Below are 27,852 nucleotides of genomic sequence, written 5' to 3' on the forward strand. Positions count from 1 at the left end.
GTGGGGGGGGTGGGCGGTGCCATTGCAGGGGAGCCGGGGGACAGCAGTGTCGTCGCCAGGGGGGGGGAGCGGGAGCGGGATCCGCCGCGCTGGCGCCAGGCCCGTCCCCGCAGCCCCCGGGGCCGCCCCACCGCGGTGCCAGGTGATGGGCGACGCAGCTGGCGGCGACGGTTGGGGCTGAGCCCTCGGCAGCCCCACGCGCTGCGGCTGCCATGGAGGTGCCCTGGGTGCTGCTGGCCGCCGCTCTCCTCCCGCTCCTGCCCCGTGAGTACCCCCGGGAGGAACGAGACCGGGGACAGCCCCGGGGGGCGGGAGGGCCGGGTGTCGTCCAGCCTGGGTGCGAAGGCTGGGCGTCGCTGAGCTAGCAGCCGTGGTGGGTAGGTGGGACGTGCGGGGGACGCCGTGCCCCTAACCCCTGTTCCCCGCAGCTGGCAGGGCCGCCGGGCCGCTGCCCACGCTGGCCCCACCGCTGAGCATGGTGGTGGCCGGGCAGCGCCGGCGGCTGGTGGTCTGCGTGGTGAGCGACCTGGCCCCCGGCTCCGGCCATGCTGTCTGGATCTCCGGCGGGAACGGCAGCGCCCTGCAGTCCTTTGCCTATGGGGCCTCCCAGGAGGATGGTGGCACTGCCTGCACCGTCTCCCTCCTCCCTGACGACCCCCCAGCCGAGGGGGATCTCGCCTGCCATGTGGGGCCCAACAGGACCTCACCGACCCACAGTTCCAGCCTCATGCGCATCACGGGTATGGCCCCGCTGCCCCCCCCGCCCGTCCTGCCCGCTGCTGCCCAGCCTGGTGCCCCGTGGTCCCCAAGTATGGGGGCCGGCGGGGGCTCCGGGGCCGGCGGGGAGCAGGTGCAAGGCCCCGGGGGCCAATGTTGCTGCCCCAACTGGCAGGCACAGGAAGGGGTTTGCGGCCGGCCCCGCCGCACACCTGGTGCTGAGCCGCCACCGCCTCCCCAGCTGCTCTTTCATCCCACAGGCAATGAGGAGGCGGCAGAGCTGTGTCCTGGCAGCACGGCCGGTGAGTCTCCGGGCTCTGTCGCGGGGGCAATGTCGGTTGCCAGGGAGGAAACCTGCTGGGCTCCTGGCAGGGACTCGGCTCTGCTGAGGGGATCGTGTGGTGGTCGGGGGGGGGGGTCCCCACAGCGTTGTGGGGCTGGGGAAGAGCGGATGAAGCTCTATTACAGTGGGGAGGATGGAGAAGGTGAGACGAGGTCTCAGGGACATGTGAGGGTGACAAAAGCCCATGACAGGCCCCGGGGAGCCTGTTGGGCCTGAAGTCTTGGGGACACTCCCCCCGACCTGGCCCCACTGCAGCCCTGGAGGGGATGTGGGGGCAGCGGACTGCTTGTGGCAGGCGTCACCCTGTTCCTCCGTTGCAGTGCCACAGGCCTGCGCCTCGGCAGCCCTGCTCATGGCCGTCCGGGTGGTGCTGCTGAAGGTCGCGCTCTCCGATGCCCTCCTCACCTCCATCCTCCTCGCCCAGAGCTGAGGGCCCAGGCGAAGGCCCGCCCCCACGGGGTAAGTCCCCCTGGTTTGGCCTGGGGGCGTGGAAGGCACCTGAAATATTCTGGAGGGTGGAGAGGAGACCCCCACATGCCGGAGGGAGGGAGAGACCCAGTGTTGGCTGGGGGGGGGGGGGGGAGGGAGGGACCCCGTGTGGGTGGGGAAGAGAGAGTTTCTGTGGGTGGCAGGGACCTGGCACCACCCGGGGGGTGGGAAGGGACCCTGAATTATCCGGGGGGGGGGGGGGGGGGTGAGTTACCTGGGGGTAAGGGCAGGCCCACATATTTCCAGGGGCAGGGAGGGGCCCGGAGGGCTGTGTGGGCGGTGGGAGTCGGGGAGGGGACCCGGGGGGGGGGGCACACACGCCCCCGCCCCTTCGGACCGGGGCCACGTGCGCGCCCGCCGCCATCCACATGGGGGCTCATCGGGACGACCCGGAGGCGATTCTACGGCGGCCGAGCAGGGCCTCGCATCGCTCGGATTGGCTGGCGGCGGGCGGGCGGGTGATTGGCCGGACAGGCCACGCGCGCCGCTGGGGTTGGCTGGCGCCGCGCGGTTGCTATGGTTACCCGGCGGGGCGGGCGGGGCGCTCCCGGAAGCGCGGCTCCGGAAGCGGAGCCATGGCGGCGGCGGCGGCGGCAGCGCTGCTGCTGTTGGCGGCGGCGCTGGCGGGGGGCGACGACTCGGACTGGGTGCGGCTGCCCAGCAAGTGCGAGGGTAAGCGGGGCCGGGGGTGGGCCGGAGAGGCCCCGCCGGAGCGCCTGGGCCCGGCTTGCCGGGCGAAGCTGCGGTGGTCGGCCGCCGCCCGCTGGCTGCTCGAACCGTTACTGGCGCGGAGGCTGCGGCCGGAGCCCCGAGGCCCGACTGCGCCTCTGCGGGCTGCCCCTACGCCCGCCTCCTGCCTGCCCCCGCAGCCCTGTAGGCGGAGGAGAGGGGTGAGCACAGGGGCGCTTTGCAGTGGCCACTGCTGCTGTGTGCCTGTGCTGGGAGCGAGTAGCCCCCAGTGCCCCTGCAGCGGAGCGGAGTCTCTTGCAGCATGTCCCTGCTGGCGGCTGTCTTCCGTCCTTCCCTAGGTGAGAGGTTTAGGGATGCCCTGGCAGTCACTGCTGTTTCCAGTAGGCACTAATCGCCTGGCAGTTCGTAGCTGGGACTGGTCATCTCTGCTGCTCACAGTTCAGCCTCAGCAGCGATGCTTCCTCCCTGAGCAGCCCCTTGATTCACAAGCAATCAAAGGCTTCACAGGTCCTTCATGACAGACCTTTGCTGTCTGCTGTGGTTTCTTCTGTCTTTGCTGTGCAGGGACATGTGGAGCTTGACAGCAAAGAGCAAAGGAAGAAATGAAACTCCAGAGCTTTTTACAAAGCTTTCCCTGGCAGGGAAGCAGCTCTGGAGACACTGACATCCGAGCTGTGCTGTGGCACCTCAGAGAAACATCATAGTGAGCACTGACCACGCACTGCTCCTCTTCCTGCCCAGGCTTGGAACCTGTGTCAGCATGCAGCGATAGCCACAGGCAGCACCTGGATAACTGGACCCAGCAGTGAGCGCTCCTGGCATGCGTGGGGACGTTGCACCAGGTGTGGTGTGGAGAGGGATGTCCTTGAGACCCGAGTCCAGAGGGGCTGAGGAAGGAGTACTCGTCGCACCTGAGAAATGGCTGTGGTTACCTCCAGCCCCTGGTACCAGCAGAGAAAGGAAGGTGCAGGGGGTGCTCATGGGGCCTCTCGGCACGTGCACGGCAGCCCTGGAGAAGCCACCTCGCTCTCTTCCTGCCTGCGGCACATCTCTCCGCTCACGTCATTGCCTGGGAGAAGATGCGGTGGCTTGTCACTGTCAGACCATTCCTGCTGGGGCTTGGCCCTCCTCCCAAAGCGGGGCTTGACGAAGAGGTGGCTCCCAGCAAACAGGAGCCCACAGCACAGGACAATGCTTTCTCCAGCCTCCTGGGACCCCAGCTTCAGGGGACGAAGGGCCACACCATGCCTGGCTTCCATCCCTCCACATTTTCACTTGTAAATCCCCGAGATATTTCTCTTTTCCTGCTCTCTGTTTCTATAGTTCTGTCAGACTCTTTGTTACAGAAGAAATAAAGCTTTCGTTTCCTTTTTTTTTTTTTTTAGTTTTATAAAAGAAAACATGTGCTGTGTTATAAATCTGTTGGTGCTATGGTCTCTGCTGCAGGCAGTGCCCCATGCGGTGTTGCTGGAGCTGACAGCCCCTCGTGTGGTGACACAGTCCGCACCCAGCATCTTGTCCCGCCACCCAGCCCGCTGAGCCCTGCCGGCCGCTCGGTCCCCAGTGTAGCCCCCATGTCCCCAGGGCGGGATGTGCTGATGTCGCGAGGAGGAGCTGTGACCCATGCTGGCGCTTGCGTTGTGGAAAGACCCCATCCTCTTCCAGGAGGAAGGGAGCGGCTTGTGGCAGCGAAGAGGAGCTGTCGCCGTGTGCCTTCCCAGCTGTGCCGTAGTAGCTGGCTGTGTGGATGCGCTTACACCGAAGCATTGGTCCGGGTGTTCCTGCTTCAAGGGATCTCCGGTGGAATCAATTGAGCCATTCCCCGTTATTTCTTTGAATGGCTGAGGCATCTGTTTTCTGCTCACAGCAGCTCTAGTGCACCCGACTCTGCTGTTTGTTTCTGCTGCTGTCCCATCCCCAGGTGCTGTGTCGCTGGGGACATCGGAGCAGCGAAACCCCCTAACCCGCCTGTGCTTTCCTTCCTGCAGTGTGCAAGTACGTGGCGGTGGAGCTGAAATCCGCTTTTGAGGAGACTGGCAAGACCAAGGAGGTGATTGACACCAAGTACGGCTTCCTGGATGGAAAGGGCTCTGCCGTCAAGTACACGCAGTCGTAAGTGAGAGTGGGACGGGTGGTCTCCTGCTGCTGTTGCTGCCTGCGGTCTGCAGAGCTGGGGGCTTCGGGAGCCTGCGGGCAGGCTGCGCTGCACACAGCTCCTTTGAGAAAACGAAACTGTGCCAGGGCTGGTGGGGTGGGCAGGGCAGGGCAGCCGGGGGTGCTCCTGTTTGGGGGAGCCTGGGAGCCGCAGAGTGCTCCCCCATTGCACCGGCTGGGATGAGGCTCGCCCTGGCTGTTCTTGGGGGCCAGTGCCAAGCCCAAGCCCTCCCTCCTCTCCGTGCAGGGACATCCGGTTGATTGAGGTGACAGAGAACATCTGCAAGCGGCTGTTGGATTACAACCTGCACAAGGAGAGGAGTGGCAGTAACAGATTTGCAAAGGTGAGGACTGTCCTCCAGTCCCCTGCTCCCTAGCGTCCCTCGCCTGCCCCTGCGCTGCCGGGGCACCGAACCGGGGTTCATTCTTCACATCCCCTTGATCCCCTGCCAGCACCCAGCATGTGAGGCCGTGCTGCCCCCCAAGTCAGGTGTGGGGTGCTGTCCTTGGGGGGGTGGGCAGGCCCATGGCCTCGCCTGCATGGAGGGAGCCAGGGGCTTTCTTGCCTGGCCCATGTCTTCCTGTTGTTTTTGGGAGTGGGTTTGCAGAGGGGGACTCGCTGCCCCTTGAACTCCCTCCTGGTAACGCTGATGCCTCGGGACCCTGGTTTTGGCTGGCTTGCACGTCCCTGCATCCCCAGGCAGGGTCATGCAGCCAGCACTGGGAGGGGAGAGCGGGAGCCCAGCAGGAGGAGCGCCGCTTCACTGGGCAGCACTGCTCCTCCAGGGCATGTCGGAGACATTCGAGACCCTGCACAACCTGGTGCACAAGGGCGTCAAGGTGGTGATGGATATCCCCTACGAGCTGTGGAACGAGACCTCCGCTGAGGTGGCTGACCTCAAAAAGCAGGTACCTGGCTTGGTGGGATTGGCCCTCGGTGGCCACTGTAGCCTTGTGGGCTGGAGCCCAGGGAGAGAGAGGGTCTGGGGGTGTGCTGCCGGGAACGGAGATGGTGGCAGGACCTGCTGCCCTGGTCCTGGTCCTGGTCCTGGTCCTGCCCTGGACGGGGCACGTGGCTGGAGCGAGGCTCTCATCTCTGCGCTAGTGCGACGTGCTGGTGGAGGAGTACGAAGACGTGATTGAGGACTGGTACAGGCACCACCAGACGGAGGATCTCTCCCAGTTTCTCTGTGCTGACCATGTGCTAAAAGGGAAGGACACAAGTAAGTCCTGGCTGCTGCCGAGGGCAGTGCAGGCCTGCTAGGGAGGGCAGTGGAGCCCCGCTGGGGCACGGGGAGCCCCGCTCCTCCCTCAGGGCCCCCTCTGCCCCTCTCCTCCCCAGGCTGCCTGGCAGAGAAGTGGACTGGCAAGAAGGGCGACTTGGCAAGCGTGGGGGAGAAGCAGAGCAAGAAAAAGAGCGGGAAGAAGAAGAAGAAGGGCCGGAAGGATGAGAGCGATGGAGCCACCAGCCTGCCAGCCGCAGGGGAGGCCCTGGAGGAGAGCGGGGTGCAGGAGGAGGCTCCACTCACCCACAGCCCAGCCGATGAGCTGTAGGCACGCAGCCCCAGCCCCTGGGGCCGCCCACTCCGGGCTCTCACCCTGCCGCGTCCTGCGGGTGCCAAAGGGAAAGGGACTTGAGTCGCGGCGTGAGCGACCCCGGGGAGGCCACAGCGCCCGGCCCGGGCTTGCCAGTCTGGGTGCGATCCCGCGAGCAGGGGTTGGCACGGAGCCGCCGACCCAGCCCTGCTCCCCTCCCCGCTGGGGCTCCAGCTCCGGGAGGCCGCGGGTGCTGCCCCGGTGCCGGCTCCTCGTCCGGCCGCACCCTGCCAGGACTGTAAATAAAGACGTTTTCCCCAGAATCGCCATCGCTGCCGGCCCTGCTTCACCCGCGGTGCTCGGGGCAGGCGCAGCTCCTGCTGCGGGCGGGGGCTCCGCTGCTCCGGCCCGGCCCGCTGGGGGAGGCTCGTGCGGGGCGCTCGGCCCCGGGGGGCGTCGGCGGGCAAACCGGCCCTGACCTCGCGCCCCGCCCCTGCCTGGCGCCGGCCCCTCGTCCCGCCCCTGCCCCGCCGCCGAGCCAAAGGTCGGGGCCGCCGCGGGGCGTGGCGGGAGGGGGCGGTGGGAGCGGAGATTGGCGGGTCCTCCGGGGGCGGAGGCGGCGGGGATTGGCGGGGCGGCTGGCGGCGACGGGGATTGGCGGGACGGCGGGGGCGGGGCGTGGAGGCGCGGTGGCGGGGGCGCGGCGCAGTGGGGCCGGAGCGGGGCCGGGGCCGGGGCCGGAGCGGGGCCGGGGCCGTGTCCGTGTCCGTGTCGGCGGGATGGTGGACAGCGTGTACCGGACGCGGTCGCTGGGGGTGGCGGCGGAGGGACTGCCGGACCAGTACGCGGACGGGCGGGCGGCCCGCGTCTGGCAGCTGTACATCGGGGACACGCGGGGCCGCACGGCCGAGTACCGCAGCTGGCTCCTGGCGCTGCTCCGCCAGCACCGCTGCCGCTCCGTCCTCGACGTGGCCTGCGGCACCGGGTGAGGCACCGCGCCCCGCGCCCGCCCGCCTCCCAGGTTCCCCCCCCCGGGGCTACCCTGGGCCCCGCTGCCCCCGGCCGTCCCCAGCGTCCCCCCTCCCCCCAAGCCCCCCAGACCCCTCAGCTACCCCCGGCCCCGCTGACAGCCGTGTCCCCAGGGTGGACTCCATCATGCTGCTCGAGGAGGGCTTCCAGGTGACCAGCGTTGATGCCAGCGACAAGATGCTCAAGTACGCGCTGAAGGAGCGCTGGGAGCGGCGCAAGGAGGAGCCCTTCGACCGATGGGGTGCGGGAGCCGCGGGGGCCGGGAGGGGCGTGCGGACACCAACACCCCACCCCGGTGCTGCGGGCCTCTGCCCTGAGCCCCTCCCGTGGCTCCCCCGGCCCTCCCGCGGGGCGCCAGGCCCCTCGCATGCTGTCCCCGGCCCATCGAGGTGCTCGGGCCCCTCGCGTGGGTGCTGCTGGCCGGGTGGCCTTGCTGCAGGGACAGGCAGGGAGCTGCTGGCGCTGGTTGCTTGGCTCTGCTCGGCAAGCCCAGGCCATGGCCCTCACCTGCCGCCTGGCCCCAGGCTGGATCCAGCACCCGCAAGGGCCAAGGAAGGGCTGGGTGATGCTGGAGTGGGGGTCTTGCATGCAGGGAAGGCTGTTGGGTAGGTGGGGTGTCCCTGCCCTCATCTGCTCCCCTGTGCTGCAGTCATCGAGGAGGCCAACTGGCTCACACTAGAGAAGGACCTGGAGAAGCCAGGGGACGGGTTTGACGCAGTCATCTGCCTGGGCAACTCCTTCGCGCACCTGCCTGACTTCAAAGGTGAGTTGGGGGGGAGTGGGGGTTGCAGAGGGAGGGTACCTATGCACGTGTGCAGAGCATCTCCCAGCAGGCTGAGAACATGCCCTAACTCATGCCATAAGTGGGCCAGTGGATTACACATGGTGGAGTTGCTGTGTCATGGCATGTCTCCAGGGAGGCTGAGAACATGCTGCAGTTTGTGGCATGAGTGGGGCCATTGGGTCCCGTGGTGGTGCTGGAGCTGTATGCATCTATGTCACATCTCTGGCAAGGCTGGAGACACACCCAGACTTGTGCCACAAGTGGGGTGGTGGGTTCCCCACAAGGCGTGCTCTGCCCCAGTGAGGCTGAGAACGTGCCTGAGCTCATACCATGGGTGGGGCTGTGGGTTCTCCAAGCTGAGACAGGAGGTGGGGGATAGTTGGGGTGGAGGGGGGGGAGGGGGGGGGGTGTGTGCAAGATGGGGCCCCATGGGCTGTGCCATGGGTACAACCAGTGCCTGGGGACGCCACGGTTTCCTCCCCAGGGGACCAGAGTGACCACAAGCTGGCCCTGAGGAACATTGCCAGCATGGTGCGGCCCGGGGGTGTCCTGGTCATTGACCACCGCAACTACGATCACATCCTGGCCACGGGCTGTGCGCCGCCTGGCAAGAACATCTACTACAAGGTGGGTGGCTGGCAGACCCTGCCCTAGCCCACTCCCCTCTGCCCCAACCCCAGCCCCCTGGCCTTGAGGGGGCCAGGCAGGGCAGGGAGCAGGGCTGTGCCCAGGCTGGGGGCCACTGTGTCCCCGCAGGACACAGACATCCTCCTGCGGTCCCCAGAGTGACTTGACCAAGGACATCACCACCTCAGTGCTGCTGGTAAACAACAAGGCGCACATGGTGACCCTGGACTACACAGTGCAGGTCCCCCCCACCGAGGTGGGGGAAGCCCCAGAGCTGAGGTGAGAGGGGCTGCAGGGGTGGCTCCCAGCACAGGGCTGGCGCCGTGCCCCACTGTCCCCCCACCTCACCATCGTTGCCTCCTTGCAGCAAGTTTCGGCTCTCATACTACCCACACCGGCTGGAGGCCTTCACGACCCTGCTGAAGGGTGCCTTCCAGGGGAAGTGCCAGCACAGCGTCCTGGGCGACTTCCAGCCCTACACGCCGGGGCAGGCCCACATCCCTTGCTACTTCATCCACGTTGTGAAGAAGACAGCCTGAGGAGGCCACGGAGACGAGACTGTGGTGGCTGAGAGCTGCAAGCGGCTCTAGGTTCAAGCAGGGGGCTGGGGACATCACTGAGAGCCGCCTGGGAATTAAGAGTACTCATGAGAGCTACCGGAGCCCGTGGTCCGTGTGTCCGTGTATCCATGTATGGGCAGGGTACGGGGCTAGGGGGACAGCCACAGCCGCCTCAGGACTCCCAGGGAAGGAAGCTCCCGAGCCTGGGGGGAGCATGGGGTGGGTGCAGGCACAGCCTCACCCCCAAGCTCCTGGCTACAGGTGCCAGTCATGCCTGTGGTCTGGGGTTTGGGGCTCCCATTGAAGCGGAGGCAAGGGTGGGTTGGCTCCCAGGTGGTTGCACATCACTGCTGAGCCCACTGCAGCACCATTCACGGGGGTGTATTGCAACCAGTTTTCTCCCTTGCACTCCCCCACCCAGGTGCTGACCCCTTTTCTTAACACCCCTCAGCCCCATCCAGGGGTGCCCACCTCCCTATGGGGCGCCCACCAGGGTGGGAAGGCTCCACACACCCCACCAGGGCTTTTGCTGTGGCTGCAGCTCCCTCCTTGCCCGCCCTGGGGAAGAGGTGGTGGCCAAATCCAGCACCGCGTTGCGGTCAGGGACAGCTCTGCCTGAACACGCTCCGGTGCCAGAGCCAGAGCAACACGGCTTGAGGCACGCGTCAGCTGGGTCTTCATGCACAAAACGGCTGCAGCTGCTGAAGAACCAGCCCTTCGGGGAGGAGCTCGGTGGGGAGGTGGTCTTCACCAGCCATGCTTGGCTCAGGGACAAGACCCAGCAGTCTCGGTGCAGACAGCAGCAGGGCAAAGCCTGGGAGCAACGACCCCTGGGGCTGGGGCACACACAAGCCCCTGCCTTAACGTGGGGCTGCCCATGAGCTGCACCAGCACCTGTGGGGACCTGGCAAAGGCAGAGGCAGCTGCCGGCCAGCCGGCTGCTGCACGCGGCTCAAGTGGGGATTTATTTAGCATCCTTGGCAAAGGCCAGGAAGAGGGCATAGGCAATCATGCTGGCAGCTGCCACGAGGCTGCAGGAGGTGAGACGGGCCTTCAGGGGGGGTCTGGGGCAACTGGTGCTCAGCACAAGTTAGCACAGACAGGGCAGCTCTGGGCTGATTATTTCCAAGGCTGGAGCCCTCCCTCTCCCTGTGAAAAGTCTTTCCTAGTATCCGGTGGGAATTTCACTTGTTGCCAGTTGCCCCCACTGCCTCTTGTCCTGTCGCCCAGCGCCTCCAGGAAGAACTGGGCTGCCTCTGCAGAGGGAGCTCAGCTCCCAGCTGAGCAAACCCCACTCCCTCAGTCTCTCTTCATCCACCGTGGGCTCCAGCCATTCTGGCAACCTTTGCTGGACGAGGGTGGCCCCAGCCCAGTTCGTGGGTGTGCTCCCCCCTCTACCTGCAGAGGAATCGTTTCTCTGCAACACCCAGCCTGCCCAGGGGCCCACAGGGACTTTCCTGAGCCCACAGACACCATCAGCAAGTAAAGACCTGAGGCCAGGCAGCGAATACCTAGTGCCAAAACCCTGTATTTATTCAGAGTTCCCAGGCCAGCTGCAGCAGCAGTGCCCTGTGTCCTGCTGCCCTCTGGCCAGCACCCCTCACTGGGGGCTGACACCCCAACAAGCAACTGCCTCCAGCCCTGCTCTTGCTGCCAAACTGGGTGCAGTTTGGGCCTTGCTCCCCACCAATGCTGTCACCCATGGAGACACTCCTACGTTGCCCACAACCATGAGACTCAGCTTCCTCCCTGTGGGGAAGTCACCCTGGTATGTTCCCAGCAGCCACGAAGTGCTCCCCAAGATGTGAGGGACCCGTTGCAGAACCCACCACCAGCTTGGCTGAGCAGAGCAGCGCTTCCACCAGGCTTTGGCTCAAGAAACTGCACAGCCACTTTTTCCACCCAAGCTCGAAAGAAGGGCGCCCAGGAGTCATCAGAGAAGAGTAGGTGGGTGCCTGTTTGTGGCTGCTCTCTCGCACCCCTTAACACACTGTCCTCATCACTCCTCCAGACTCAGCTCTGCTGAGCATTAGCAGGCAGCAAACTTCTGCTGGATGAGTCTGTACCTGAGCAGCTCCTGCTCAGAGACTGAGGGCTGCAACCTCGCAGCAGCCTGCAGGAAGTCTTCCATGGTCAGGATCAGAGCAGAACTCTCGGTATCCAGCCCTGCATGAGAGAGAGAACAGGAAAAGGCTGAGAGCCAAGCGCAGGGATGGCTGGCAAGATCCAACAGCCCCCCTCCAGCCACCAGAGAGGCTGGAAGGAAAACCTGTGTCTCTGTCCTTCCCCTGGGGGCCAAGCACTGGTGGTGAAGATGATCACATCTGCAGAAACTGCCTGCCTGCCAGTAACACAGAGCCTAGTATTCAGACGTTGGTCCCAAAGCCGTCGAGGCTCTTCTCACACAGACCAGTTACCGGTAGTGGTAACTCTCCTCTCTGCCCCTGTGCTGGGCCGCCCCAACACGTGGGACAGGTAGGGGCTGGGCTCCTACCTTCCTCGATCCATTCCACCTTGCGTTTGACAGCACACATCATGGCATCTGAGCACAGGGCATAGATGTCTGCTCCTGTCAGCTGAGCCGGGCATTTTTCTAGGATGGTGGTGAGATTCACGGAAGGATCCAGTTTAAACCTGCCAAGAGAGAAAACTGCAGGTGTAAAAACCATAGAAAAAACAGACCAGGAGACACGCAGCAGCCAGCGTGACTGGGCAGGAGGAATCGGAGGCCCTGTGTTTAGCCACTTCTATACTGTGCTCTGCATGCTCCAAAAAAATCAAAGGGGTTGGTTTGTTTTTTCAATGCAGTCACTTCTCTTTGAAACATCCCCACAGCAAGGTCCTCTCTCCTACTAAGCAGGATCAAAGGCAACTTTGAGTTCTCACTCAGGCTGTTCCCTGCCTGGGAACAGCCTACAGCCAGGGCTGGATAAGAACATGTTTAATTACAGACAGTAGAAACCACTGTAACACCAAACCATCCCATCAGAGACACGCTGCAGACAGTGAGCCTCCTTCAGCACGAACAACAGCACGGTACTGGAGGGCATGACTGCCAAGCCACATGGTGTGAAAAGATGCTCGCAGCCAGCCCACGCCCTCACCTCTCCTGCTAACTTATTGTCAAAGGCAGCAGCAATCACAGCTATCCATGAAAGTCCCTGCAAAGGCAGATTCACAGCTGCTCACCCAGCTGTGGTGGGTGGTACCTCTGCACCTGAATTGCAGGGCTTGCTTTTCTCCCTCCAGAGATGCTCTCAGGAGCTCAGAGCAGCTGGGGAAGCAGCCAAACCCTGCTGCTTGGTGATCCCACACAACCAGCGTTTGGAAAGACATACAGAGCACAGGCTGAACACCCCTCAGCATCACAGGAGGAGAGGCAGCAAGATGAATGGAGCTGCCTTCACCCTTGGGACCTGCAAAGAGCAGGAGATGTGCTAGGGTAACTCTTGCAGGAAGCAAATGGGCACTTCCTGCCATGTTGCTGCGCTGCAGTCTCATCACACTGTTAGGATCTGGCTGAGCTCCTCAAGAAGAGCATGTGGGCATGGTGACTGGAGAACTCTACCAACCCCTCCACTTGGACAGCCAGCTGAGCTGCTCCCATCTTGTAGGAAAACCAGCCCCAGTTCTGCTTCTGGAGGTTGCCCCATCCTCTTCCCCTACCTGCTGGCTGTGGGTCAGTGACTCAGGTGCTCCCCAGGGCTCAGACATGAAGCCAAGCTGCAGCACACTACCCATCAACCCCAGGAAGGCTGCAACCCACTGGAGGCTGGTGGAAGGCTGCTGCGAGAGCACAGGGTCACTCACTTCCTGGTGATGGTGCTCAGCACCTGCAGCTGCGACTCCCGGTCTTCGTTTATGCCCACATAGACCAGCTTGTCAAACCTGTCAGCAGAGAGAAGAGACAGTCGAGAACAGGCCAAGACAAACTTGCCACTGGTGCTCAGCCCTGTGCATCGGAAACTGAACAGTGGCCCTGGGGCAGCTCCTTTTGCTGCCATGTTCGTGAATGATACAAAGCGCGGGGGGGAAGCAGTCAGTGTGCTGGAGGGCAGGGCTGCTCTTCAGAGGGACCGGGCAGGCTGGAGAAATGGGCTGACAGGAACCACTTGAGGTCCAACAAGAGCAGATACAAAGTCCTGCCCCAGGATGGGCAAGCCACAGGCACAAGGACAGGCTGGGGGGCAGCTCTGCAAAACAGGCCCTGAGGGACCAATTCCTCCTACCAGTTTGGTGCCACAGCAGGTCCCTTATTGCCCTGCTGTGCTGCTGCGGCAATAACCAGAGTGGTGGGTAATAACAAGCAGTGGTATCTTGTGCTGCTGCTACAGCCATAGGCACTGGCCTCTTCTTGGCTTCCTATCTCCCCCACAAGCCAGGGCCAGGGGGCTTTAGGGACAGTCTCTGTGGAGGGAACATGGTGGGGACACAGTCCAGCTCATCACTGCCTGAGGAACTCCGGGGAACTACCCTGGCACGAGGCACGGTAGGACGTGACATACCTGCCCGGCCGGAGCAGAGCTGGGTCCAGGAGGTCAGGCCTGTTCGTAGCTCCGATGACAAATACCTCTCTGGTGGAATGAAGGCCATCAAGCTCAGCCAGGAGCTGTGAGACAACTCTGCAGGGAGTAAGACAGGACGGTCACAACTAGGCCTTGGCAAGTCACCCACTGTCACCCTCAGCCACCAAATGAAAAGAGGAATAAGTGAAGCCACTGGCAGGTCCATGTCTTAGACTTCAGCTCATATTTCTCTTCCCTGAAGAGCCCTGACACAGCCATCCAGACTTTCTTTGAGTGCAGCCAGTGAGCGTGTGGGCTCATTGCAAAATGAGTGCAAACCCTCAGTACCAAGACAATCCTTCAGGATTGTGCTTGGCTCTGAACCCTTCCAGGATGGCCACACGTGCTTACACTTGCTATCAGACACTGGCAACACAGACCAAACATAGGCAGGCAGGCATGGCTATGGCTTAGGTTCCCCACTCAGATGTCCTGGCTGGCCCTAACTCTCCCCGCTAATGTGGTACTGCAAGTTCAGCTGCAAGACTGCCCTGTCAGTCCATGCTGGGGACACCCGGGCAAGCCAGTGACACTGCCAAACACTTCTCAGGGTGGTGAACGCCACACATTGCAGATCTAGTTCTGCGGCCAGGGGGCTTAAGCTGGTCTGGCAGCACAGTACTTCGGTGCTGCACAGACCTCCTGGAACAGGGGTATCTCCACCAGGTTCTGGGATCACCTGAGGCAACCAATGGGCACCATATCCAGCCCCTTCCAGAGCTGTTGGTTTGTGTGTGTGGAGATGGATGCCGGGAGCACGTGGTGTCACTGGAAAACTCTGCAGAACCCCTCATGGATTGAGAGGAAGATTGGATGGGGACTATCAGCTCAGCAGAAGAGGCCTGGGGGAAATAACCCTGTTTCTGGGTATCTCCAAGCTGTACATACTTTGCTTCTACCAGAGGCAGCTGAAAAGTTTCCCACTGCAGGGAAACAGCAGCTAATAGGAGGAGAGCACGGCAGGGGTGTAAAGGATGACCTTGGAGAGGCCAAAGGGAGCAGCTGGCAACCACAGAAGCAGCTGGAGCAGACTCTGTCTTAACCAAATGTTTGCACAACAAGCTTGGGCAATCGGGAATCTGCGGCAATGCAAACAGCAGTACTAATGTCCAGAGAGAGGAGACAGGCCATGCAGAGGAGCTGAAGGGAGCAGGGAGGGAAAAAGTAGAGAAAGAGTTGGGATGGACTTTGCCTCACAGGGCAATCCTGTGCATGCCCCAGCTGAGGCAGGTATGCTGCTCTCCCAAGGACACATGATGCTCACTCACCTGTCCATGACACCCCCTGAATCTCCACTCCGCCCACGACTGGGGGCCAGGGAATCCAGTTCATCAAAGAAGATAATGCAGGGAGCAGCAGCCCTGGCTCTGGCAAACACTGGGAGGAGACAGCACAAAAGGTGAGAAAGACCTGGAGGAGCAGTCAACAGCAACAGGACCTGCTATATCAACAGCAAGGAAGAGCTGTGGATGGAAACCAGCTGTCCACTGCCTCACCACCACCACCTGCTCCTGCCTGAGGGGCTCAGTAGGAGCAGGGACAGGCAGCATCCAGCACGATGGGCGCCGAGGCTCAGCTGTGTCTGTAGGGGGCTGCTGTCCCATCAGGAACACCAGGGACAAGAGCAACAGGAGCAGAGAGAGCAGGAGGGGAAGCTGCAGCGAGGCAGGGAACAGACTGGGTGTAGGAGACAGCTGGGTTTGCCCTTGCTGGCAGCTGTGGGTGGGAGTTGGGATGAGGGGTTTAAGCACTACCTCCTTCCCTCCAGCACCACAGAAAAGCCCCATCTTCCCACATGCAGGAGCAGGATGCATCTCCTCACCATTACGCACGTTCTCCTCGCTTTGCCCAACGTACATGTTGATGAGCTCTGGCCCTTTCACACTGTGGGGCAGGAGAAGAGGGAGCCAGTTAAAGCATGTCCATCCACTGCCAGGAGAAAGTCAGTTCCATTGCGTGATCCCCCACTCTTCACCTAAGGAACGTCATGGCGCACGTGGTTGCCACGGCTTTTGCCAGCAAGGTCTTCCCTGTCCCTGGAGGCCCATACAGCAGCAGACCAGAGCGGCACAGACCCAGTGACAGCAGCTCTGGGTGCTCCAGGGGCAACTGGATAGTGTCCAGGATCTCCTTCTTCACCTCCTGGAGCCCACCAACATCCTGCCAGGACACGGAGGGGATCTGCCAAGAGAGGGAAAGTCCCTGTCAGCACTTCTTCCTGAGCCCCGAGCATGCCTGGGCAGCTCTTGCTGCAGCGGGGTACTAGTCATCAGCCCCTTGTGCCATCAGCTGTGTCTGGCTATGCAGCAAGTCAGCTCCACACTGCACTGTCCAGCCATCCCGGCGGTGGGATCCCCCAGCATCCACATTTCCCCTCTCCTGAGCTTTGCAATGGGGAAAACAAACTGCACATGTTCCCAAGCAAGCTGTACTTGCAGCGTGCCGCCTCGTCTCCAATCCTCCGTTGCACCTCATATCACCTGTCAGCGAAAATACTCCAGGGAAAGTATCTGCCAGGGTTGCCTGCAGTTTTGTGGGGAGAGAGCCCTGCTGCAGACAGTACTTGGGACCCATGAGGGAAGGTAAAAATAAGAAAGAAAAAAAGAAAAAGAAAGAAACCCGGGCCTAGCAATTACGAGCTACTTGTGTTCAGTGCACCTTGTCCCCCAGGGTGGTGAGACTGTGCAAGGGCTTCACACCAGAGCGACAAAACCTGGGCTAATAGTACCTCCGTCATGTGAAGGAGGATGTGAGAGAGAGACATCCTGGAGGACACTGCACAGAAAACTAGCTGCTTCTGAAAGGCGGGATGCAAGAACAAAGTCCATGGATGCTTACAAGAAATAGATAGGGATGGGGTCAACTGCAAACATGCAAGGGATCATTGTGAAGACAGGAAAGACAGCAAACTTGAGAAGGGTGAGCCATGCCACTTTCGTTATTTTATGCTGAGCAAAACAATCTTGGAGGATGCTGCTGCTCTGCTTACAGCTTTAGAAATAGCAGGAATGACACAGTCTGCATGACAGGTCCTCCTGAAAGTCAGAGCAGCTCTCCTAGGAACGCACAGAGAAAGCGAAGCCCTAAAACACTTCCCTGCAGCTGCTGGCTGGGTGGAGAACAGGTGCCAGCACAAACAGGGAGTTTAAAAATAGGCTAGAGCAAAATTCTTTCCCCCTCAGCCAATATTTAGCTCTCTTTCCTTTGCTACTTGAGACGATGTTATCTCATGCTATTTCTCCAGCTGTCCAGCAAGTCCACCAGGAAAATCAGGTTAGACAAGATAAGGATTTCCAGAAAAAAAATCTTTGAAAGCAAAAGATCACAGACCCTCCTTCTTCAGTGCCAATGTATGGAACAGCTGCCCTCTCCCCTGCACTCTTGCTTATACTGTCTCGCTAGAAAAAGCTCTACAGACATCAGCATGGGAGCTGGAAAATTGCAGCAAGGTTGTTTTCAGGGGAGAACATCATAAGACACTGCTAGCAACTGGAGGTTTGAAATCAGTTCTCTCTAGGAGGATCAAGCTGTAACTGCAAACAAATGTGTGACTAACCAGAAAATGCGAGCAGGGAATTGAAAGTTATGTATGTTGAGGGTATTCAAGTCTGCTAATGGGCTTTCTGAACCACAGCCAATTACTAAGAAATTGATAAAGGATTGTAAAATACAAACAAAATTAGCTCCCACTCACACAGCTTGCTGCCGAGCATGCTCTAGTGTTACTAGTCGTATAGCAAACTTGGCAAACACCTCAAACCAGAGCTCATTTCAGTCTCTAGTAAATTTATGAATGAATTAAGTCCCAGAGTAGCTCCTGGATGATGACACCAGGTGTCATCCTGCTAGGGCCGCAGTGTTTCCTGTCCTGTGCTGAGCTCAGTCATTCGCACTCAAGGGCGTGGAGAGGAGGCTCCGATCACTTTGCTCAGTCCTAACACCACATTACCCAGCAAAAACAATCACCCCAAATGCTGTTTCCCTGCGTGCTGAGCTGCCAGAGGCGGATCACGCCCCTCCCGAGAAGCTGACTCTGCCGGTTTTCTCTGACACTCCATGTCCCTTTCCCTGAAGAATCCCCAAGCTCTTCCAACTGCCCAGCTGTCAGAAAAGCCCATGCCAGCTCCAGCAGCGTCCAAGGCCAAGGATCAAGTATAAAGCTTCTCACACACGTGGGGAAGCTCCCTCGCCAGCTTGTGCCCCAGTGTCTCTGCTCCCACATGCCAGGTGGCTGGAGTCACCTCAGCAAGGAAGCCAGCCTGTGGTTGCCTTTGCCTCTCGAAAGGCTGAGCTACACAACTAGCACCCCTGTGGCACTAGCCAACTGAGTGGTCTCCAATTAGAGTGGCAAGGGCTTCCCTGACCAAATTCAAAGCCAAGAGGGTGAAAAGCACTAGTGGGGGAAAGCCCACAGTGGGACTGTTTCCCACTCAAGGCTGGGGGAATACATGGAAAGGCACAGTAGGAAGTAATGTGCCAGAGCACAGCCCTGCCTGGCGAGGTCTGCAAGAGGTATCTTGAGCCATACAGATCTGGAGAACAAACCCCCCTTCCTCTGACCCAGCATCCTACCTTCGGGGCTCCCACTGCCTGTGAATGGGCATCATGCAGCTGGTCCAGCGCAACACTAAAATCCTCCTCAAGCACTGGAAACCCAGCAGTGCAAAAATCTCTCTCCACTTCCTCGGTCAGTCCGCCTGGAAAACTGGCAAAGAAAGAAAAGGGAAGGACTCAGGCTCTGCCCCACGCCTGGCATTATCAGGCTGGCTGCAGCCCCTGCCCTCCCCCACCTCCTGCCCTGTTGCCTCTGCTACCTTAAGGCCTGGATGCGGGTGCAAGCAGCCCGGCTGCTGTGGGACAACAAGGCACAGAAATCTCCCAGCACAAAACCCTGTGAATGCGGAAACAAACAGCATCAGTTCAGTCCCTGACCACAGCTCCAGCTAGGCCATAAAAGGTGTATGGGGAAAAATTCCTTGCAGAGCTGTTCTTTGAGCTTCTGTGCCCTGGTTAAAGGCTCTAACTTCTTTTTTTTCTATTGGTTCTGTCTTCTAGCAGAGCCAAGCATCAGCCAACACCTCTGCAAAAGGCGTGCAGTCCTCAGGCACTAGAAATCTGCAGTTAAAGCTGATGTCTGAGGACCAGGGTTAACCACTGAAGAAGTTGACTGGGCTGTAGGAATTGCCCCTTTTTTCCATGGCTAGGTAGGGGAGGTTGGCCCTGCACTCCCACTGCCCATCTCCACACGCTGCTGTGGTTTCACTCACTGCAGTCCTGCGGGCCAGCTTGGATAGGCTCACTTCTTTGCCCAGAGGCAGACTGGCAGTCAGCATGCTCAGCATCGACCTCCTCTGCTCTTCTGAAGGGGCTTCGATTTTCACCTCATGAAGGAAAGCAGTCTGCACGTCTGTAGGAACATCCTGGGGCTTGCAGGTTGTGCCAATCACCAGGACAGGGTGGCTGTTGAGAAAATGGGGACAGTGCATCGTCTCAGCTCTATGGAAGCTTCCCTCTTACATTGCCATCGCATATGCCAAGTCGCTCTCTAATGGCTAGCCTTTCCTCCGAGAAATGCACACGTACTGGCCAAGGTGTCTTGCAGCCACTCTCCTCCAGCTTGCCCTTGAACTGCTTTGTGAGCTCTGTCTCCAAGTCAAGGCCCTTCAAGTGACATCTTATTTCTTCACTTGATGTCTCCCTTCCTGCACCCTGGTATTTGTCATCAGCTTCAAGATTCTGCCGGGATCCAGCTCCCTTCCAGGGTCTCTGTGACCCTTGGCATGCCTCACAGCAAACATGCCGGGTTTGCTCACCTGGACAACTCAGAAACCAGCTTCAGACAACAAAGCTTCCTGATTCCCTGTGCCACTAAGCTGGAAGAACAAGGGCCCTCTGAAGTAAACAAAGCAAGTCTGGGAGAGACTCCACCGGATTAAAAATAAAACAGGGCACATTAGCAATCAGTCACCTTGATGTAACGGTGACTGCTGCCCTAGGAATGGCAGAAGCAAACAATCACCTCAGATGCCCACAGCAAATGTGCAGGGTCCATACCTCAGTGCTGGGTCTCTGTCCAGGAGCAGCTGTCTCAGAGTAGCGATGACCCTGGCGTCCTCTGCTAGCCTGTCCCGGTCTCTGCCAAGCACCTCGATATCTTTCAGCAGAAGCACACACGGATGGTACTGCTGGGCTTGGGCGAAGGCCATCTGTACTTTCTCCTCCGTGGCTCCACTAGTGTCACTGCACAAACTAACGCAATCAACCTGCGAGACAGACCACACAAAACACAGTCTGCAGCGGTTGCAACATGGACAGCTAGGGGCCCCAGGACAATGTTCACTTCCACAAAGCTTTCCACGGGCAATTCACAGCTGAAAGGAGCTCTAAGTGAATGTTTCTCAGAGACGCATTCAGGACATATTCAAAATAGACACATTCAGTACTCTCTGGCATGGAAAAATGGCTGTTTCTTGCTTCTCTGCAGGATGTGAGGGGGGCAGGAGGGTCTTGTCTGAAAAAGGTGAGGCCAAGGGACCAGAGAAGTCGACACAGTGGATGTCACGGCTCAGCAACCTAAGCTGGAAGGGATGGGAGAGCCGTGGAAAAGGCCAAGACAGGGAGAACAAGGTGTCTCAGAGGAACAGTGCAAAGAGCAGAGGGGGATGCTCAGGAAACTATTCAACCCAGAGCCACACAGGCTCAAAGTGCAAGAGGAAGGTAGAAGGTAAGGGGGCCAGGGGGAAAAAAGTTAGAGATGGCTAGAGGCCCAGACACTGTTTACAAAGCAAACACTTGATGAAGTCATCCGAAGGGAGAGGTAACTGGTGAGCCTTGAACAGCAGCTTGAATGCTGCTGGAAACAGGCAGTGCTGCCTCCTGATGCTGCGAGGTCACACAGGGAGAGCCAAACCATCTCTGGGATTTCCTGGGCCTCATCCTCATAAAGGGTAGCTTGGAGCAGGGAGAACGCTCAAGAGCTGACATAAAGGGTAAGGACAGGGATGCAGTGCAGAGGAACTCCTGTGCTCCTTGTACTATAGAAAAAAACAGCAGTTAGGGTTGTGGCAGGCACAGCCAAATGGCAGCAGTATCTGTATGCAAGTACAAAAGGCAGAGAGAAAGGACAAAAAACTGCTGATTGTCAAGTGGTGGAGATTACAGTGTGGAAGAATTACTGTGTCCTGGTAGGAGAGCCAGCAGAACAGTCAGAGGAAGGGAAGAGAAGGTGGAATGGTAATGTAAGCATTGCAGTAAGTGAGAAAAGGAGGGTAGAGTGTAAAAGCTGGGATAGGAGAATAAGATGGACAGCAAACACCTCTGGTTTTAATACTAAGAGTGTTAGTCTTTAAAAGCAGCACACAAGGCCAAAACCAGAGCTGTAGCCTAGCACATCACACTAGAACCTGAGGCCACCTGCCAGGACATGGCAGTGCCACAGTGCTCCCAAACACACCCAATACATGGATCTGAATGTACTGTGAAGTCTCTGCAATCTTGTACTGGATCCCAAGAGCTATGGCACATCTGCAGAAGAGTATGAGCTCAGCACCACTAACGATCATGTCCAGAAGACGAGCTGCACAGCAGCTGGCCAAGTATCCACCTCCCCCACTGACCCACTGTTACGGCATTACTTGGATAGAAAAGAACAGTTAAAGAGAGTAATGTCAATTTAACAGGACCCAACTTCTAATTAGAAGAAAATCCAAATATCCAAAATGCTTAGCTTGTTTTCTATGAGTTTACTCTGAAAATACCCACAAAAGAGGAGCAAGCCTATGTTTTATTTCCACAAAAAGGAACCTTCCAGTCCTCTTCTTCCCATCTTTCTTCTTCTTCCAAGTCCTTTCAGAGTTTCAGAAACTCTCCTAGAAAAGTCACCAGGTGACTTCCAATCCCCTCACTTTTGCAAACATATCTCTACAGATTCAAGGAGATTAAAGCATTTTTGGGGTACACCCAGACTGTCAGAGCGAACAAAAGAGGTGTGCAGAAGGAAAACAGTATTTTTAACAAGTCAGTGAAGACTGCCTTGGTGCCCAGAACCTTCGGTGCTGGACAGAAACAGGGGCTAGACCTCATTTTGGCCATGAAGCTCACCCAGTATAGCCACAGGTGTAAGAACATAGGAACGGCTGTATTGGTTCAGACCAAGAGTCCATTTAGCCCGCTATTTTGTCTCCAAGCATGATCACAAGTGGCTGCTTAAGAAAGAGTAAGATCATAATCCTCTCCCTTCAGTACTCTTCCAGGCACCTACCATTCCCACCGAAAGGGATTTTCCCAGTCAGATGTGGTTTCATAACAGTAGATTTCTCCTCCAAATACTCTTACCTACACAAAGAACCATCTCCTTTAGCTTGCCTGTCCCCACTAGCTTCACCTGACAGCCCCAGGCCTTGTGCTGGCACAGAGAGAAGTAAACACTTTCCACTTTCTGCTGACTACTCAAGATTTTGTAAATCTAACAAACTCTCCCTAAGTTCTCTATTTTTCAAGCTGAAGAGCCTGTTCAGCTGTTCACCACACAGAAACTGGTCTAGACCCCGATCTTTCCCAGTGTCCTCCTCTGAATTTTTCCAGTTCAGCTTTATGCTTTTGTGATGGGGAGACCAGAACTGTGCACGATATTCAAGCTGTGGCAAGACATGGATCTGCACAGCAGCAGCACCTACTCTTGAGTTTGTTTCCTAAAATATGATTTTTGACATACATGAGGAACAGAGCCCAAATTTTCATGGAGTCACTGACATAAAATCAAATTATTGATACTGACTGGTGATAGTCAGCTTGAAATCTATCGTTTTCCATGTAAAACCAACTACAGTGAATTTTACCTGCCATTTCACTGCTCAGTCACTTGGTCTCATTAAAGTTCCCCTCTAGTCTTACCTTTAATAATTCAGTTATCAACAAACTATCACATCACCGTTTACTCCCTTTCCCAGGTCATTTCTGAGCTCCCAGTGCAGATGCCTGCAGAGCTCCGCTGCTGATTGTGAAGACTCCCATCCTGTTCCCAACCTTTAACCAGCACTTTATCCATGCCAGGACTTTCACTCATATCCCACCGCCACTCAGTTTCCCAAAAAGCCTTTTCAAAACCCAAGTAGACTGTTGGTCAAGTTACCTTCCCCATATGCTTGGTAACACCTTCAAGTAACTTTCTGAAGTTTACAGGACAGGATTTCCCATTGCAAAAACTACATGGATTCTTCACAAGTAGTGAAGTCATCCCAGAGTGTGCTAACTCCATCCTTCACTCTAATCTGCTACAGGTTTGTGCCCCTTGAAGAATGCCTCTTGTTTTCAGCGACAGCCCTTTCCCTGCTGTTCATCTGTTTTGTCTTCCATTTACTCTTCTCAAGTCTGTCCCAATATGACCTATGCGGTGGCCTTGTGTTGTGGCGCACTGTCCCTCAATCCCCTTCACAGCAGATGTAACACTTCCTTATCTTGGCCGATTCTTTCTTTCTAAAGAAATCTCATTTGTTCCCTTTCAGAAGCCAAGCACTGCTATGGAAGATTTGGGGCCTTTTTTGCTCTTGGGGGGTGGTGATGGTGAATGTGAACACAGTTACAGGGCAGCTCTTCCACAGGCCGCGAAATTTTGAACCAGATCTGGCACACATGCTGTTATGAAACCAAGGGCTGTATTTCTTTTCTAGGCTTCCCACCCAGCTAGAGAAGATCTCAGCATCATCTCTGCCTCGCTTTCCAACATGCCTTTTGCCCAACCTATGCGGAGACAATTGAAAACACCCAATGCCACTGCAGTTCCTGCCCTCATCACCTCTCCAATTTCTCTCAGTATTTTTTAGTTACTGCCACCCTCTGGGGTATAGTATCAACTCAATGCCCTATCAAATGACAGGAAGTTAGTCTGCTGAAATACAACTGTGTATTGCAGTATCTGTAAAGTACATCAGACTGGCAACAATAATAGCAAGAGTCAGTAAAGAAAGGTACAAATGCACCCCCTGGGCCAAAAGATCTCTAAATTACTGTTTCTGGAGCACTGGAGGGAGGGTACACGCCAGAGGAAACATCTCTTCACGCTTATGCCCTCTTCCTGAGCATCTGTTACTGGCCAGTCTCAGACATGGGCCAGGGGGCTAGACAGCCCTTTAGGCTGAGCCAAATGGTTGCTTTGAGGTTCTGCCCACCAGCAGTCATAATCCGTGACAGAGAGAGCTGCTAAGCTCAGCATACTCGGACTCCTTTTGTCTGCATGTGCGCATGGGAGCAGCTTCTGCGTAGGCTCATGTCAGTTGCAGCAGGGGTGTTGGTATGGCTAACTTAAAGAACATTTCCGTAATTCTTTGTATGTTGTAAATCCACCAATCAACTGACCGCAGGAGGAATTACCTTGAAGAGGTGGAGATTGAGGCAGCTACACACAGCTCTGACAGCCAACAGTTTCCCACTGCCGCTTGGCCCTGAGAGGAGAACGCTGCCGGCCCCGCTCAGTGCACTTGCCCTGTAACACAGAGGCAGTTCTCCCAGTGATTGGGGAGCAGGGTCCCAGCTCTCCTGGGGCTTGCTATAAGGAATTCTAACTCACCGACTGTTCAGGTGAGGCCGAAGAGCATCACAGAGCCGCTTCACAACATCAGAAAGTCCAGCAGGAGACAAACTGCTCCAGAACTCATGGCTGTTATAGGCTGGGGCAGATGGGACAGCGCTGTTTGTTGAACCCACCTGTGAGGAAGGCAAAATAGCACTCTGTGGTACACCGCCTGAGAAAAGACAGGTACCAAGTGACAAAGTCTGTCCTGAAATGCTATTTTTCAATGGTAGGAGACACAAGCCTCCACAGACACCTTCATCATCCATAGCGCAACCTCAGCCTGAGATCTCCTATACACCCTCCCTGCTCTCCACTGGCATCTTACCAGATAGAGAGAGGTGTTCTGGGTGTCCACCAGGTAACCCTCAGACTGCTCGCCTTCCACCATGCCTAAAATCTTCTTCACTTTGAAGTAAAGCTCTGGCCACCTAAGGGAAAAAACAAACAGTCTAAATTGTTGAGTCAAGATTTTGAAGGCAGGAACAAAACAGTTGTCAACAAGAAGACAGCTGAAAGGCACAGGTAAGCAGAGATGCTCTTGCCCTCTCCCAGGACCCACATGGAGGATCCGCTGCAGACCCCACTGTGCTGTCTGGACAGACAGACCAACAGGACTGTCAACAGTTACAGCTTCTGCTGGTGCCTTCAGTCCACAAGTACGGCTGTACTAACCTTATTTCGTCTATTTAAGAGCTCAAGACATTCTCTGTTCTGCCATCACTTCCTTCACTACAGCTCCACAGAGATTCAACTGCAGCATATAAAACCTTACAGCGCAGAGTCCTCTAGGCTGCAGACTAGGACTCACCCAACTACCATAAGAAACTTACAAGCATCCTGCCCTGGACACCTCACAGGAAAAACACTTCTTCCTACATTGATATCCTCCTGGACAGATTAAGGGATCTGCAGAGGTTTCCTCCAGGATTTTCTCCACCCTCTGAATAATTGTACCACGTGCACACCAACACAGTTCCAAGCTCTTTAGGTCTCATGAACTTTGCTGTCTTCTCTGGCTTGCCACAGAGCTAACATATAAGTCCACAAATGGAAGACTTGTGCCTCCTCTGGTCCTGCCTCCCTCTGAGAAACAGCCTAGAAAATACTCATCGTAGTAGTGCTATAAAACTATTAAATTTTAAAATACATAGCGGAGCTGAGCAGTGTTACAACATGTTGCTGGTATATCCTGCATGAACAATTCAAGGCAATTCTTTGCATCACACGCCTCGGTTACCTGTGGCAGTTCTCTGAGTGACAGAGCTGAAGCACTTACATTAACACCAGCTGCAAGCACCCCTACTCTGATACAAAGGTGACTTTCTCTCATTTAGCACAGAACTGTTTCAAAGCCATAAGAGCAAAACCAAGGCAGGCAGAATTGGTGGCCAAACAGAAAGGTATTCTAACATGAACTGTAAGGGCTTATATTCACACTTTGTCACACGTTGACAAGCGCAGCTTCCACTTTGCTTTCTTTATGTGGCACTGGCTGTCCTCAGACCACCCCTTCCTCCTCTTCATTCTTTTTCCCCACTAGTTTCTCTCCCTCTTTTTCCTTTCTTCCCTCCATGACTGTTTGAGCGAGATTAAGGGAGGCCTCTCTCTTAGCTGAAGCCTTCCATAACCCAACAAAAACATTTCCCTCTTGCTCCTAAAATAAAAGGCAGATAAACTCAAAACTCCAGGGACAGATCAGAATGGAATAAACTGTCTTGTTTCAAGAGAGTCAATAGTGGAAAAGTATCTTTCCTTTTGCAGTACCCATGTAATAGAGCCACAGTTTTTTGCCACCTACCTTAGGAATTTGTCTGCATTTACTTCTAAAAACTCGGCATATCCAAATGTTGGAACACACAGGATGTCTCCCTCCTGGACAAGCCTACAAAAAAACCCAGGGAGTTTCAACAGTGAAAGAGAGTAAATCCTTCTGGCTGTGTGTCCTCCCCGCCCCATACCACACGCGTTTTTACAGAAAAGAATGTAGCTATTCATACCAACTCACTTCTTTCCTGTAAATAAAACTATAAATAGCCACTTAAAGATTTAGCAAGCACCGCGAGTAGGCGCATCCAGACTAGTAAAGGGAACCTTCTGGGAATGGTATAGAAGATGAATGCCATTAAAGAGTGTCTCTTCCAGACAAAATAGCCTCCTTATCCCTGGAACAGCTGAGTATAAATCCAACAGAAAGCCTCAACAGCCGAATGAAAGAGGCTCAGGGGCAGGTGTCATAAGAGAAGATGGCAACACATCCAGTTTCCCGATTACTCAACTTCATTCAAAGCTGAAAACTGGGGTTACAAACATGCCTCAGAATGGAGGTTTGCAGGCAGCACTTGGGAGCCCTCAGCATTGGATGGCAGATCACGAGGAAGGAGACTTGAAGATGACTTCCGAGGGACAGGACGAGAGATGTTGCGTGCAAGTGAAGCACACTCATGAGGAGAAGATGGTACAAGTGGATATTCTAAAACCACTCAGCATCTGCATTAAGGTGTTGATATGCACATCATGAGTGTGTATCAGATCTGGGTGCCACAAATTCAGAGCAAGGGTGCATCTCATGAATACACCCCACAAACAGAAACATGTCTCCTCCTCACGCAGCTCACCGGGGCGTTTCAAAGTGCTTGTAGAGGACGTGGTCGTAGCCTTCTCGGGCACTATAGGCCGGCGAGCAGACGATCTCTAGGCGCAGCTCCTTGGCGAAGGGGGGCACAGACAGCACGGACCGGCTGCCTTTCCCATCCGCGGCGCCCGATCTTTCGTACCTCTGCAGAGGGGAAAGAGCACCGTGAGACCCCCGCCGCCGCCGCCATCCCCGGCCCGCCGGGCCCAGAGGCCTCCGCGTCCCCCGGAGGTGCCCGGCCCCGGCCCCGGCTCACCCGCAGGCAGAGGTGTGCGGCGGCGGCGGGGTCGCAGCCCAGGTTGAAGGCCAGGGCGGGAGCCAGCAGGGCGGCGCCGTCGGCCGGGCCGCGGCGGGCGGCCCGCGGGTACTCCCAGGGCGGCGGCCGGGCCAGCAGCGCAGCCAGGTGCTCGCGGGCCGCCCCCTCGGCGCCCACCCGCACCCATTCCCCCTGGAAGAGCCCCAGCGCCAGCAGCCCGCGCCGGCTCACCCACACCTCGGCCCCGCCGCCGCCCGCCCCGCCGGCGGGGGCCGCCCGCAGCCGCGGCGCCGCCGCCACCGCCCCTCCGGCCCCGGCGGCGGCGAAGCGGGAGACGAGGGGCGGCGCGGCGGGGCGCCGGCAGGGGGCGCCGCCGGCCGCGGGCTCGCGCGGCGGCGGGGGCGGCGGAGGGGCGAGGGTGGTGCGCGTGCCGTTGCCCAGCAACCCCTGGAGCGCCGGCCGCGCCTCCAGCACCAGCGGGCCCGGCCCCGGGCCCGGCCCCGGCAGCGCCTCGCCCCGCCGCACCAGCACCGCGCCGCCCGCCGGCCGCCCCGCCCGCCCCGCCGCCCCCAGCAGCACCCAGGCCAGCGCCGGCGGGCGACGCACCGGCCACAAGGCCACCCGCCGCCCGGCCGCCAGCCCGAGCCGCCTCAGCAGGGCCCCGCGCAGCCACAGCTCCGCGCCCCGCCGCCCGCCCGCCTCCAGCGCCACGGCGCTCAGCAGCACGGCCTGCGCCCCGCCGCGCCCCGCCGGCCGCACCGCCAGCACCAGCCCGCCGCCCCGCCCGCGCAGCGCCGCACACAGCGGTGGCGGCGCCAGCAGCAGCGCGGTAGCCGGCGCCAGCTCCGCCGGCGGGGCGTCCAGCGGCCGCAGCACCGCCACCGCCATAGAGCCGCGGCG

The 27,852-nt window shown here is 58.0% G+C and overlaps 3 protein-coding genes across 4 annotated transcripts; 2 read left to right on the forward strand and 1 right to left on the reverse strand.

Moving 5' to 3' along the window:
* Positions 1-45: 45 nt before the first annotated feature.
* On the forward strand, positions 46-6,252 carry CNPY3 (canopy FGF signaling regulator 3). Of its 2 annotated transcripts, XM_075147406.1 has the most exons (8): positions 46-264; positions 429-740; positions 978-1,019; positions 4,228-4,351; positions 4,641-4,737; positions 5,180-5,302; positions 5,499-5,616; positions 5,736-6,252. In XM_075147406.1, the coding sequence occupies exons 1-8, from the start codon at positions 213-215 to the stop codon at positions 5,945-5,947; spliced, it is 1,080 nt and encodes a 359-aa protein (XP_075003507.1). In that variant the 5' UTR covers positions 46-212; the 3' UTR covers positions 5,948-6,252. The 2 variants fall into 2 exon arrangements, with proteins under 2 accessions (XP_075003507.1, XP_075003508.1); XM_075147407.1 differs by lacking the exons at positions 46-264; positions 429-740; positions 978-1,019 and adding an exon at positions 2,082-2,221.
* Positions 6,253-6,645: 393 nt separating this feature from the next.
* GNMT (glycine N-methyltransferase) lies at positions 6,646-9,030 on the forward strand. Its single transcript, XM_075147408.1, has 6 exons — positions 6,646-6,914; positions 7,072-7,199; positions 7,608-7,721; positions 8,227-8,369; positions 8,527-8,648; positions 8,737-9,030. Exons 1-6 carry the CDS (start codon positions 6,709-6,711, stop codon positions 8,906-8,908), a joined length of 885 nt encoding a protein of 294 aa, XP_075003509.1. The 5' UTR covers positions 6,646-6,708; the 3' UTR covers positions 8,909-9,030.
* A 1,407-nt stretch (positions 9,031-10,437) lies between these two features.
* PEX6 (peroxisomal biogenesis factor 6) lies at positions 10,438-27,840 on the reverse strand. The gene is made up of 17 exons (XM_075147409.1): positions 26,953-27,840; positions 26,680-26,840; positions 25,863-25,946; positions 24,390-24,492; positions 24,059-24,195; positions 23,863-23,974; positions 19,549-19,757; positions 18,762-18,954; positions 18,309-18,385; positions 18,067-18,199; positions 15,470-15,675; positions 15,317-15,378; positions 14,763-14,871; positions 13,435-13,551; positions 12,740-12,817; positions 11,424-11,563; positions 10,438-11,095 (listed from the first exon to the last, which is right to left on the reverse strand). Exons 1-17 carry the CDS (start codon positions 27,838-27,840, stop codon positions 10,959-10,961), a joined length of 2,946 nt encoding a protein of 981 aa, XP_075003510.1. The 3' UTR covers positions 10,438-10,958.
* Positions 27,841-27,852: the final 12 nt, after the last annotated feature.

Source organism: Calonectris borealis, chromosome 3 (assembly GCF_964195595.1).
Source record: "Calonectris borealis chromosome 3, bCalBor7.hap1.2, whole genome shotgun sequence".
NCBI lineage: Eukaryota > Metazoa > Chordata > Aves > Procellariiformes > Procellariidae > Calonectris > Calonectris borealis.

What these genes read in the sequence shown, in the direction of transcription:
- CNPY3 (XM_075147406.1), top strand. Translation starts at nt 213, where the DNA reads ATGGAGGTGCCCTGGGTGCTGCTGGCCGCCGCTCTCCTCCCGCTCCTG. An exon ending in GCCGTCAAGTACACGCAGTC is followed by an intron (nt 4,352 to 4,640) that starts GTAAGTGAGAGT and finishes CTCTCCGTGCAG; the next exon opens with GGACATCCGGTTGATTGAGG. An exon ending in GCAGTAACAGATTTGCAAAG is followed by an intron (nt 4,738 to 5,179) that starts GTGAGGACTGTC and finishes CTGCTCCTCCAG; the next exon opens with GGCATGTCGGAGACATTCGA.
- GNMT (XM_075147408.1), top strand. Translation starts at nt 6,709, where the DNA reads ATGGTGGACAGCGTGTACCGGACGCGGTCGCTGGGGGTGGCGGCGGAG. An exon ending in GGAGCCCTTCGACCGATGGG is followed by an intron (nt 7,200 to 7,607) that starts GTGCGGGAGCCG and finishes CCTGTGCTGCAG; the next exon opens with TCATCGAGGAGGCCAACTGG. An exon ending in GGGGAAGCCCCAGAGCTGAG is followed by an intron (nt 8,649 to 8,736) that starts GTGAGAGGGGCT and finishes GCCTCCTTGCAG; the next exon opens with CAAGTTTCGGCTCTCATACT.
- PEX6 (XM_075147409.1), bottom strand. Translation starts at nt 27,840, where the DNA reads ATGGCGGTGGCGGTGCTGCGGCCGCTGGACGCCCCGCCGGCGGAGCTG. An exon ending in AGAACACCTCTCTCTATCTG is followed by an intron (nt 24,196 to 24,389) that starts GTAAGATGCCAG and finishes CCTTCCTCACAG; the next exon opens with GTGGGTTCAACAAACAGCGC. An exon ending in CGGCCTCACCTGAACAGTCG is followed by an intron (nt 23,975 to 24,058) that starts GTGAGTTAGAAT and finishes TCTGTGTTACAG; the next exon opens with GGCAAGTGCACTGAGCGGGG.